Raw genomic sequence first — 12,663 nt, forward strand, 5'->3', positions numbered from 1 at the left:
CTCTTGCTGAGTTAAAGCCGAATACCTGTTCTGTAGCTTAATCCGGAATTCCTCTATTTTCTTTCTTATGGCTAACTCATTGATGGGCTTCTCATGTACCAGTTTCGTCCGTTCTCTCCTCAAGTCTAGGCCAATTCAAGTTCTTACTCTCCTATGGTCACTGCAGAGCACCTTGCCGAGCATGTCCACATATTGCATGATGTCAGCGTTAGCGCAGATTATAATGTCTATTTCATTTCTAGTCTCGTCATTCTGGCTCCTCCACGTCCAGTTTCGGCTATCCCGCTTGACGAAGAAGGTATTCGTTATCCGCATATTATTCTGTTCGGCGAAATCTACTAATAACTCTCCCTTCCTATTCCTAGTGCCTATGACATATTCCCCCGCTGACTTGTCTCGAGCCTGCTTCTTGCTTACTTTGGCATTGAAGTCGCGCATCAGTATATTGTATTTTGTTTGGACTTTACCCATCGCGAATTCCACGTCTTCATAGAAGCTGTTGACTTCCTGGTCATCATGACTGGATGTAGGGGCGTAGACCTCCACCTTCAATTTGTGCCTCCTATTAGGTTCCCCACAAGACCTGCCACCCTCTCGTGAAGGGTACAGTGGTCGCGTAGAGGTAGGGCATCCGCCACACGTGCAAGGGGACCGTGGTTCGAATCCCGATGACGCGCAATTTTCCACCGAATTAAAAAAAATCCGCGTATTGATCAAATTGCATAAACTGGCCTGGAGTGCGGCCTGATCCCGGTGACCAGAACCGGTAACGCACTCCCTCACCAGAGCAGGATTGGCCACCCTGGTGCAGTATTTGGCCACAACCTCCCATATGAATACAAAAACCAAACCCCGGCCCCTCACTCCGCAGCAGCTGCGAAGCGACTGACCACGGCGGCGGTCAGACCTTCGACGCAACAGAAGGTGCTAGAGTCCCTGCATGCGGACAGGCCGCCATTGGAATCCGAAAATGGCAACGTTTAACGATAAAACGTCATTTAGTGAGGCGAGTCTAACAGTGCTATTGGAGGAAATAGAGGGCAGTAAATTAGACATAATAGGGCTTAGTGAAGTTAGGAGAACAAATGAAGCATATACAGTGCTAAAAAACTGGCTGATGGCTTAGCTTGGTTACGCCGGGAAGATTGCGAAAGCAATACCCTTGGCTGCGCCTTGGTTCGGCTGATGGTGTGGACATGGTTGCCCTTTGTTAAACTTATGGCTATACATCATCCGACATAGCGCAAGGCAGCGCGCCGACCACTGCGAGGAGCCGAGCTGTAGCCCCATTTATCCTCCTAGCGTGACGTCACACCAGCGAGGGCCCTCTCTCGGTAGCGCCGCAGCAGCGGCGCGCAAGGCTATGACTTCACCATCGATGCCGCGAGTGTGGGCCCCGTCTCTCGGTGGGGTGTGACGTCACACCAACGAGCGCCCTCTGTCGGTAGCGCCGGAGCAGCGGCGCGCATAGCTTGGCCTCCACCATCGATGCCGCGAACTGGGGCCCCGTCTCTCAGTCTGGCGTGAAGTCACACGGTCACGTGACGCGCAGCTGTGTAAGGAAGTGCCACGACCACCGATGGGCCGAAAGTGCGAGCAGTATTGCTTTCGCAATAAAAGCGGGCACGTCTTGTGCTACCGGAGCTTTGCGGAGAGACGAGAACCAGGAGTCAGATTCCTGATTAATAAGAATATAGCTGGCAACATACAAGAATTCTATAGCATTCACGAGAGGGTGGCAGGTCTTGTTGTGAAAATGGTTCTTTGCTACGGGTGTTTTTCTTTATTGCTTTCGTTTGTTTACAGGATGAAGTCGATTCTTCTTTTTAAGAGGGGGGGGGGGTATTGACACGTGTACTTGCCTATCTTTATCGGGCGACACGTTTCGCCGCTTAACAAACGTTATCGCACAGCGCGGGACGCGCCTGCATGTACCGGAAGTTTCGGGAATGTTATCGATGCTTCTATCCGCTGTCTTTTGTCGCCGAACCATGTGTTATCTGATTTCATCGCGTGACGCGAATGGTGTAGAACTTTGTGGAAGACACGCGGGTCTTGAACATTCGACTACTGCTGTATAAAAGCCGACGCGCTTGACCCGCTTATCAAATTTTCGACGATCGCCGAGTGTGATCGCCGATATCGTTGTTCTTTTGAGTGTAGCCTGCTTTTGAGGGCACAAGTTCGCCCAATAAAACGTTAGCTTCTTAATCACAGATTTGCTGCCTTCTTCACCGTCACTACTACGTGACAATATATATATATATATATATATATATATATATATATATATATATATATATATATATATATATATATATATATATATATATATTTGCGTGTGTGTGTGTGTGTGTACGGCTCGGAGAATCCTTTTGGAATGTGGGAGGTATGAGGTGATTGTGTGTCATACTGACGGAAGCGAGCGCGCTTGTGTCCCATAAACAAAGAATTTTATATTTGGCTCTAAAAGCGGAGCAAGATTGTGGGAGAGGGGGAGGGGACTGATGATACAACAGTAACCAAGCCCTCTACCCTCACGTAACCAGAATTCGCGCAGACAGAAGTATTTTGCTTGGATACAACATTGTATAACCTGAAAATGTATTTTATTCAATTATGCTAGCTTCCTTGAGTGAGAGAGTAATTTGTTGTTTGTTTCTAGCTAGCGCATGTCCAAAAGTGCCGCCGCCTTGTGCAAAATAACGGAATCGCGTTGAGCGGAGTGGTGCAATGACACATTACCTCCAAGATTGCCATCGCGTCCAGTAAAGAGCTGTCGGCGTCCATACAAATTTTTAGAATGGGGCCACGCAGGTCTAACAATTCTGTTTTAAAAATTTCTGCTCGCTTTTGAGACACACCACTCCACATTTACGCAATTGAAAAGGTAGGCTTCATTCTGCTCTACAAAATAGAAGGTCCTTGAAAAACGGTAGACTGTCCCTTTATGACACACCATTTGATGTTGACTAAAACTTCGCTTCACATACATTTCAACATGTGCGTTTCATCTGCATATATTTTGTGTTCCTGTGTCACGGCCAAACAAGAGAAATTGCACAGTCGTTCCGTCTTTACTTCTGCCGGAAAGTTTTATGCAGAAGTAAAGGGAACTGCACTGAAATATGAAGAAAAGAACCTATTGAAATTATATTTCTCTTTCCTTGTACTCACTTATAAACTCCTTACGCCTTTTCTTTATAACCTTCGTTACTCTTCTCACTTCGAAAGATCCTGCAAATTATTTACCATTCGCTTGTTCGAAGGAAGGCATCAGCGACGAAATTCTGAATTCATCAATCTCGTTGTCTTGCAATGGCGGGTAGAAGCCGTCATGGAGAGGCTGGAAGCACAGCATTGTTCCCGCACCGTTATTACGATAATATGAGAAACTACATATTTTCTTCGTACCAGCTGTACTGCTGTTCGACCGAAATCGCCAGATGTAGTTGTCACGTGCAAGCCACTCCACAGAACTCACTCCTGCACGCAACTCTCGCACTGCCACTTTTCCGTTTCATTGTGTAGGTTTGGTGAACGCGCGCTGCGTCACCAGATCTGTGGATGAACCAACCACTGACAACCCGCCGTCTTTTTTCAGCCTGCATCTACGGCAGCGATTGGCACGTGGCCAGCGCCGTGGTGTCTAGTCCGTACCGTGCTTTCTCGGCTGACCGCATTTCCGCCCGGGTCGGCGTCCACATAGGACTCAACAGTGTCAACATCACTCTTCGCGGTGAGTTGCAAAATGCGGCTTATAGTCCGTAAGTGCTATTCCGCTAAAATGGAAATGCAGGACTGGTGAATGACAGCGCATTACAAGGCATGACAGAAGAGGAAACAAAGACTTTCAATTGATTCCCTGTATTTATTTTAGTACGAGTTCTTAAACGCATATTCAAAAGATATCCCTGCCATGAAAAAAAAAGAAAGAATAAAGGTCGAAATACCCTTATTATTGGTGACATTCGTACGCCACCAGAAAGTTGAAGCTCGCTCAACGAGCAAACCTTCAGTGAGCACCTTTAGAGCGCAAGGAATCCTATACTAGCCATGAAAGGTAGGTGAGCAAAATTGTCCGAAAGCAGTAATGCTATAATTTCCTGGTCGGATACTCTTGCTTATTCTTGCTTTTATTCTGTGGAGACATGTATGCGTGCCACGCAGGAGGTGAGTTAAACCCGGGTAGGAATCGGATTAAAAAACTCGCAGTAAAGTGCATGAAGTGAAGTGATGGACATGCTCTGATATTTTCCAAGAAGACAAAGTTAAGAAACTTTATTTAAGTACCTGTATGATGTCCTTCATTGTGAAGTTAAACTATGCAAGCCAGATCTAGTGATACTACATTGTTCGCGCCTATGAAGAAGAGTGATAAATAACTGTAATAATGAAATATATAACAGGTCAGAGTTGTTTTTTTGCAAAAGCATTAGGTATATTATCAAGACCGCCTGAGGAGTTCGTGTTAACTATCAAGACGAACGATAGCATACCTTCTTAGGGTAATCAAAAAATTCCCTAAAGACCACATAAACAGACACCGCATCGCTTTCAACGGGCGAAAAGACCGACTGAAATAAAATTTATCGCAAGCCATCACTGCCAGGTTGATGACTGACGAAATTGCGCCTTCGTAGGCTCCCAGCCCTCGAGCCAAGTCCCCGCTGCATAGTGTCTCCGTAAAATCATGGTTCACTTTTGACCAGTCACAGGAAAGGAACAAAACGAGATAAAAACCTGAAATCTTCAACAAATAAAAGGAAAACTCTCCGTAGTGCAAGGGTGTGTGCACACAGGTGATGACGCAGCTGCACCACGAACTGCTCATCAGCCCACGCCAGTGTGGACGGTACAGAAAAATGTTCAGTGTGTGTTTTGTGGCTTGCTAAATTTAAATCCGTGACCAAAGTACAAAGTGAATTTGGAGAGCTTTACTTTTACTTGGTGAATATTTTACATTTCTATCTTGTATCGTTGAATTCTCGTTACCACTCAAAAGTGCACTATGAATTTACGGACACACCCTAGTTTTCGCAGTAATCGCACTAGATGGTGCTATAGTGTCTATACGGGAGCTGCAAGCATGGAAACGCCAGCATGGCAATGAAGGTTGTTGGTATGCATGTATTTCCCTAAACTTCGTCTTTCGGCCTTCAACCAGTCCTGTCACTGTGCAAATTCCTCGTTTACAAAACATATTGCGCCCCGAATTCTCAGGGATTATGCATGTGCATAGAGTGTTGTTGCGTACCGCATTTTAAGGCAAAGCGTTTCCTGAAAATTTGGCGCAATGCGTAATGGCTACAGGTGTATACTGCTGTCCTGTCGAATGGCTTACACTAAAAAAAAAATCACGCGCCCGATGCTGTGATCAAACCTGGGCCGCCCAGCACAGGAGCCGGATGCTCTAATCAAGAGAACACAATTGCACCTTACGCGCAAGGTTAGATGCCCGTCATTCAAAATCGGCGAGATTATGTTTGCCGTTATGAGGTAAGCGAGCGGCTGAGGAGGAACGCTGGGCTTGAAGAGAGGGAGACAATAAGATTTTATTTAGCGACAAGGAAAGTGGTGTAAGGAGCCGGTGGGTGGGTCCCTATTCCGAGACTCCACAGGCCCGAGCTACTCGCCGCACCTGGTGGAGAAGACCCCTCTGGGTCTTCAGGTCCGCGCCGGCGAGGATGGTCTCTCACTGCTCTCTATTTGTGATTTTGATCTCAACAGGGAGGAATTCCATTTTGGGGGCATGCTCGTGCATTCCTTCGTTACTTGGACGAGAGTTGGCTTCCACCCGCACTACGGGCAGTGGCCGCGATAGACTGTAGGCCAGATGGATGGCACGTACAGCCCGAGGTGCGGGTAGGTCATCCGCCCCGTTCTAACTCGGGTGGAGCACCGCGTATGTTATGCTTTCCAGGCGTAAGGATGTCACGGCAAAGGATCGGGTCGGGGTGCCTCGGGCTGCGCTCTCGCTCGGCAAGCCATAACAAGAGACCTTTCGGTGCCCACAACCCCCGCGTGGTCCGGGCGCCAGATGACACTGTGCGTTTCCCGGAACGTGTGACCTAGTATGCGTAGGGCACACGATGGTACTCTGCCTTGTATCAACAGGCGACAAGCCACCTGTGAGTCCATGATGATCACAGAAGGCTGGCGGGCTGAGTCGTTCGCCCTAATCGCCATTGCAACGGCGCTTGTCTCCACGTACCTATGGATTTGGTCCTAATTGTAGCACCAATTTGGGTTTTCGATTGGTGTGTCGGGCTTGCAGCCACTATTATAAGTCCACTTGGCGACGGAGTTGCATCTGTGTGCAATGCATCAGCAGAATTCAGTTCCAAATCCTTTTTAGGTTGGTGTGTCCGATCCTTGCGGCGACCCTGGTGATAAAAATGGCTCATGTATTTGGGAATCGGGGCCACTATGAGGTTTTCTCGCATCGTTCGAGGTAGAACGATTAAGTCTTCCTCGCAGTATTGCGGACTTACGAGGTAGCGCACTCTTTCTAGCAGGATTCTACCAGTTGGGGATAAGTTTAGGTGCTCTCTTTGCGATATGAATAGCGCTGCCTTTAGTTATTCGACTGTGCTGTATACGCCTCGCGCACCGCCTATAGAGGCGCCACTGAAAGCCTCCTAGTGGACGCTTCCAACAGTACACGCGGGAGCAGTAGCAGACGACAACCCTTTGCAGCAAGGACGGCTGAAGTTCGCGGCTCTGATTTCTCCTTTGTTCGGGTGCCAGGCTGCTTCTTCTGCGGTGACAGCTGTAGGGAAGATGCTGACCTCTGTGCGCGCGGCTATGAACACGAATGTTACCGGTTTTTGGGACAACATGGTCCACATACGTGCAAGGAAGTCGAAAGCTTCTATGAAGACGTGGAATCGGCGATGGGTAAAGTCAGAACAAAATACACTATACTGATGGGCGACTTCAATGCCAGGGTAGGCAAGAAGCAGGCTGGAGACAAGTCAGTGGGGGAATATGACATAGGCTCTAGGAATAGCAGGGTAAAGTTATTAGTAGAGTTTGCAGAAGAGAATAATATGGGGATGAATACCTTCTTCCGCAAGCGGGATAACCTAAAGCGGACGTGGAGGAGCCCGAATGGCGAGACTAGAAATGAAATGGACTTTCTACTCTGCGCTAACCCTGGCACCATACAAGATGTAGACGTGCTCGGCTAGGTTCGCTCTAGTGACCTTAGGATGTTAAGAACTTGAATTAGCCTAGACTTGAGGAGGGAACGAAAGAAACTGGTACATAAGAAACCGATCAATGACTTAGCGGTAAGAGGCAAAATAGAGGAATTCCCGATCAAGCTACAGAAGAGGTGTTCGGCTTTAACTCAGGAAGAGGACCTTAGTGTTCAAGCAATGAACGGCATTCTTATGGGCATGATTAAGGAGTGTGCAATAGAAGTCGGTGGTAACTCCGTTAGACAGGATACCAGAAAGCTATCGCTGGAGACGAAATATCTGATCAAGAAACGGCAATGTATCAAAGCCTCTAACCCTACAGCTAGAATAGAACTGGCAGAACATTCGAAGTTAATCAACAAGCATAAGACAGCTGACATAAGGAAGTATAATGTGGATAGAATTGAACATGATGTCAGGAACGGAGGAAGCCTAAAAGCAGTGAAGAAGAAACTAGGAATTGGCAAGAATCAGATGTATGCGTTAAGAGACAAAGCCGGCAATATCATTACTAATATGGATGAGATAGTTCAATTGGCTGAGGAGTTCTATAGAGATTTATACAGTACCAGTGGCACCCACGACGATAGTGGAAGAGAGAATAGTCTAGAGGAATTCGAAATCCCACAGGTAACGCCGGAAGATGTAAAGAAAGCCTTGGGAGCTATGCAAAGGGGGAAGGCAGCTGGGGAGGATCAGGTAACAGCAGATTTGTTGAAGGGTGGTGGGCAGATTATTCTAGAGAAACAGGCACCCCTGTATACGCAATGCCTCATGACCTCAAGTGTACCGGAATTTCGCAACAACGCTAACATAATCCTACTCCATAAGAAAGGGCACGCCAAAGTCTTGAAAAATTATAGACCGATCAGCTTACTGTCAGTTGCCTACAAAGTATTTACTAAGGTAATCGCAAATAGAATCAGGAACACCTTAGACTTCTGTCAAACAAAGGACCAGGCAGGATTCCGTAAATGCTACTCAACAATAGACCATATTCACACTATCAATCAGGTGATAGAGAAATGTGCGGAATATAACCAACCCTTATATATAGCTTTCATTGATTACGTGAAAGCATTTTATTCTGTCAAAACCTCAGCAGGCATGGAGGGAGGCATTACGGAATCAGGGTGTAGACGAGCCGTACGTAAAAATACTGATAGATATCTATAGCGGCTCCACAGCCACCGTAGTCATCCATCAAGAAAGCAACAAAATCCCACTAAAGAAAGGCGTCAGACAGGGCGATACGATCTCTCCGATGCTATTCACAGCGTGTTTACAGGAGGTATTGAGAGACCTGGATTGGGAAGAATTGGGGATAAAAGTTAATAGAGAGCACCTTAGTAACTTGCGATTCGCTGATGATATTGCCTTGCTTAGTAACTCAGGGGACCAATTGCAATGCATGCTCACTGACCTGGAGAGGCAAAGCAGAAAAGTGGGTCTAAACATTAATCTGCAGAAAACTAACGTAATGTTTAACAGTCGCGGAAGAGAACAGCAATTTACAATAGGTAGCGAGGCACTCGAAGTAGTAAGCGAATACATCTACTTAGGGAAGGTAGTGACGGCGGGTCCGGATCATGAGACGGAAATAATCAGAAGAACAAGAATGGGCTGGGGTGCGTTTGGCAACATTCTGAGATCATGAACAGCAGGTTGCCAATATCCCTCAAGAGAAAAGTGTATAATGGCTGTGTCTTACCAGTACTCACCTACGGGGCAGAAACCTGGAGGCTTACGAAAAGGGTTCTACTTAAATTGAGGATGACGCAACGAGCTATGGAAAGAAGAATGATGGGTGTAACGTTAAGGAATAAGAAAAGAGCAGCTTAGGTGAGGGAACAAACGCGAGTTAATGACATCTTAGTTGAAATCAGGAAAAAGAAATGGGGCATGGGCAGGACATGTAATGAGGAGGGAAGATAACCGATGGTCATTAAGGGTTACGGACTGGATTCCAAGGGAAAGGAAGCGTAGCAGGGGTTGGCAGAAAGTTAGCTGGGCGGATGAGATTAAGACGTTTGCAGGGAAGACATGGCCACAATTAGTACATGACCGGGGTTGTTGGAGAAGTATGGGAGAGGCCTTCGCCCTGCAGTGGGCGTAACCACGCTGCTGCTGCTGATGATGATGATGACTAAGAACGAGATCTAGAACTCTGGCACAACGTGTGCGTTTCATGACAGCTTCAAAGAGATTGAAATCTAAAGACAAGTTCATGAGTTCAGACAATGTATGACAAGGAGATGATAAATTCGTCCAAACAATTAGCGGATAATTGAAATCCCCAAGAAGATAAATCAGCCGGGAAGAGTTCCATGGCTTTGTTGTTTGTGTCGCGCAGAGCATTGATCAATGTGGTGCACGGTAACAATTACCTGTTTGTCTTTGTTACCTTTTAGTCCACCTTTGTTACCTGTTAACAATTACCTGTTAGTCCAGATGAGATCATGGAGGCCACCCAAACAATCTCGAGATCATAATTTGTGTTGACCAAAAATGACGTAATGGTTTTCTTTACACCAATCAAAACGCCGCCCCCTCTTTTAAGAAAGCGGCCACACCTATATATGTCATATTTGTTTGAAGATGAAAAGATTTCATCATTCTGTATTGCAGAATGCAGCCATGTGCCCGGGAAAGCGATGATGTCGGATTGACTGTCTTCCAAGAAGCAAGAGATGAGATCGCGCTTTGATAATATGCTTCGTATGTCGGCATACGCCAGTGATAGCGAGGGTGAAGTCGGGGTTAGTTTTAGTACTTGGTGAATCTCTGCGCATGCTCCCAACCGTAGCTATCTTTTCAGTGGGACAACTGCACTTGCAGAACCATCGTAGATATAAAACCTTGAATCAATACGCAGATTGCCCACTGAAAGCTTAAAAGCTTTATTCTGGGTTTTCGCGAATTCAATTAGCTTTTGTCTAGCACGTCGGGTTTCCGGCGAAAAATTCTCGCGAATGGAATATCACGTTCCTTTCAGCTTCCGTGCCGAAGAGAGAATGCAATCTTTGTCCTTAAAGACGCTCAGCTTGGCTGTGATGGGTCTCCGCTTGTCCTCGCTTAATCTTCCCGCCCCGCTCAAATTGTTTTTCATTTATTTTGATGCCAAGCTTATCCGCTCAGACGCCGATTATTTTCCGCTCCGACTTTGGCCAGTCTTCTTTAGCGTTATCTTCCAAACCGAAGAAAAACTCGGAGTCGTTACAGCGTGCCTTAATTCATTTCATTTCAGTTTTTATTTTCCAGAAAAAAATAGACATTTCTGTTAGGGGTACCTGGGCAATAAGTTGTATTTTGACAGCTTGACTGGGCCCGGGCAACCTGTAAATTTTTAGCAGTGGTGACATTCACGACATGAAACAGGTTAATGATAAAAACATAGCCATTAAAACACATACATGTGACATGCACATATTCTTCCACATATATACTAACACACGCATATATTGTAAATACACAAATAAACCGGTATTAGACTTCAACAGCTCACAGATATACTAACAGCAAAAATTTATAACATATCCATTTCCAGCAATCATATAGGTTCGAAGTTTAGTAGTGACTGAAGATACATCCACTTGCGCAGTCTGCATTGCAACCTGATTATTAACATTATTTTAAGTCTACATGTTTGGGAAGTATTATTTAAGCTGTTTCATAGTAAAGCTTCTGGTGCGCTTGTACCTGTTTAAGATACTAGGTAAATTATTTTCAAGGGCTTGTAACTTGTAGTTCGTGTGGAAACGCGGTGTAAACTACAAGTCCGTGTTTCGCGTGCATATGTTGCTTAGTGTGGGTTTTAATGATGCTGTGTGTGTAACGAAATTGTGAATGGAGCTAGCCGAAAAATAGAACGAGCGCAAAATACGAAAGTTGTACATGTGATGAGAGGCTTTAATCTTATAGGCGTGGAATGTATCGCCAGTGTGCGATAAGTACGGAATGTTTGCAATATATCGAATTATCTTTATTTTAACACGTGGATTTTCATCCTATTTGTCACAGTAGTTGTTAACCATACTAGACTGTAGTAGTTAATATGTGGCTGGAAGAGTGGGTGATATATTTGAATTTTGACAGAAGTCGGAAAAATTGTGCGACAACGTGCCATCAGTCCAGATGCTTGAGATAGTTTTTTTGCAGACTGCGTTCGCCTGTGTATCCCAAGATAAACAGGCCTCGAAAGTGACGCCAAGCATTTTGTGTCGGTGGACGAATTCGATTTCGTGTCCTGCATAATAAACGGCGCGATTGCTTCTCAATGGTTTGTTTCTTGCGCGGAACATAATGATTTTGGTTTTAGTTGGATACACTTCAAGTCTATTTCGCTGGCACCAGTAAAACAACTTCTGAAGAAAATTTTGCACTTTCCTGCCAAAACGTCTGCATCTCGACGAGAAAACAACATAGTGCTATCGTCAGCGTAAATAACGAAATTAATCGAAGTGTCTATGTCGGGAATGTCATTTACGAACGTGTTAAATAAGAATGGGCCTAAAACGCTGCCTAGCGGTACACCGGTCTTAATTGCGAGATAAGAAGACCGGTTTTCACCTATTGACACTGTCTGACTTCTATTCGTCAAACAGGTTTTAAAAAGTTCAAGAGCGTTACCGCGCATCCCGTATAGTGAAAGCTTTTGTAATAAAATGTTAAGGCTTACATAATCGAAAGCTCTTGTGAAGTCAATGAAAAGACCTAGAGCATAGTGGTTTCTTTCTATATTGCGTAGTATATGTTCCTTTATGGTTACTTATGCGGGTTCGGTTGTTCTGCCTTTTTTAAATGCATATAACGCATCTGATAATATTTGTTGTCTTTCAAAAAAATTTGTTGTTCTGACTAATATAATTTTTTCCAGTCCTTCTTACTGGTCTGTAGTTAGCAACATTGTTTCTATCTCCGCCTTTGTACAGTACAGCTACCTTGCTCTTTTTCATTTCGCTAGAGAAATGAAAGTTAAAAATGTGAACCAGTACGGGAAGGAGAAAACACAGTACATAATTTACAGGTTCTTTTTGAATGTTCATCCTCATCGTCACCCTGGTTACGCCCACTGCAGGGCAAAGGCCTCTCCCACACTTCTCCAAATACGCCGGTCATGTACTAATTGTGGCCATGTTGTCCCTGCAAACTTCTTAATCTCGCCTTAGAAACGTGCCGTAGAAAGTTATACTGAGGTGTATGTTGGTAATTATGATCATGTATATTACATGAGTCGCAGTTACACGAGTAGCGAAGTACGTTTTCGCTACATTTCTTCTGCGCTCTGCGCACGCGCAGGGCCATCTTGCGGCAAACACGGAAGAGCCCCTTCTAGCAATGTACGGCGCTGCCCCGACAGGTGGCGCGCCACACGCCCCGCGCGACGCGGCTCCTCTTTCCGCTCATAGGGCGATTCCTAGGTGCAGCGTTCGATGCGGGACACCTCTGACGTGATCGC

The 12,663-nt window shown here is 45.6% G+C and overlaps 1 protein-coding gene across 1 annotated transcript in view; it reads left to right on the forward strand.

Annotated features, from left to right (window-relative positions):
- Positions 1-12,663, forward strand: part of LOC126539977 (dual oxidase maturation factor 2-like) — a 449,790-nt gene that overhangs the window by 193,306 nt on the left and 243,821 nt on the right. Inside the window, exon 3 of the mRNA XM_050186802.3 lies at positions 3,605-3,739. Within this exon, the coding sequence (XP_050042759.1) occupies positions 3,605-3,739 (135 nt within the window). The remainder of the gene's footprint in view (positions 1-3,604; positions 3,740-12,663) is intronic.

This window comes from Dermacentor andersoni, chromosome 2 (assembly GCF_023375885.2).
Source record: "Dermacentor andersoni chromosome 2, qqDerAnde1_hic_scaffold, whole genome shotgun sequence".
Lineage (NCBI taxonomy): Eukaryota > Metazoa > Arthropoda > Arachnida > Ixodida > Ixodidae > Dermacentor > Dermacentor andersoni.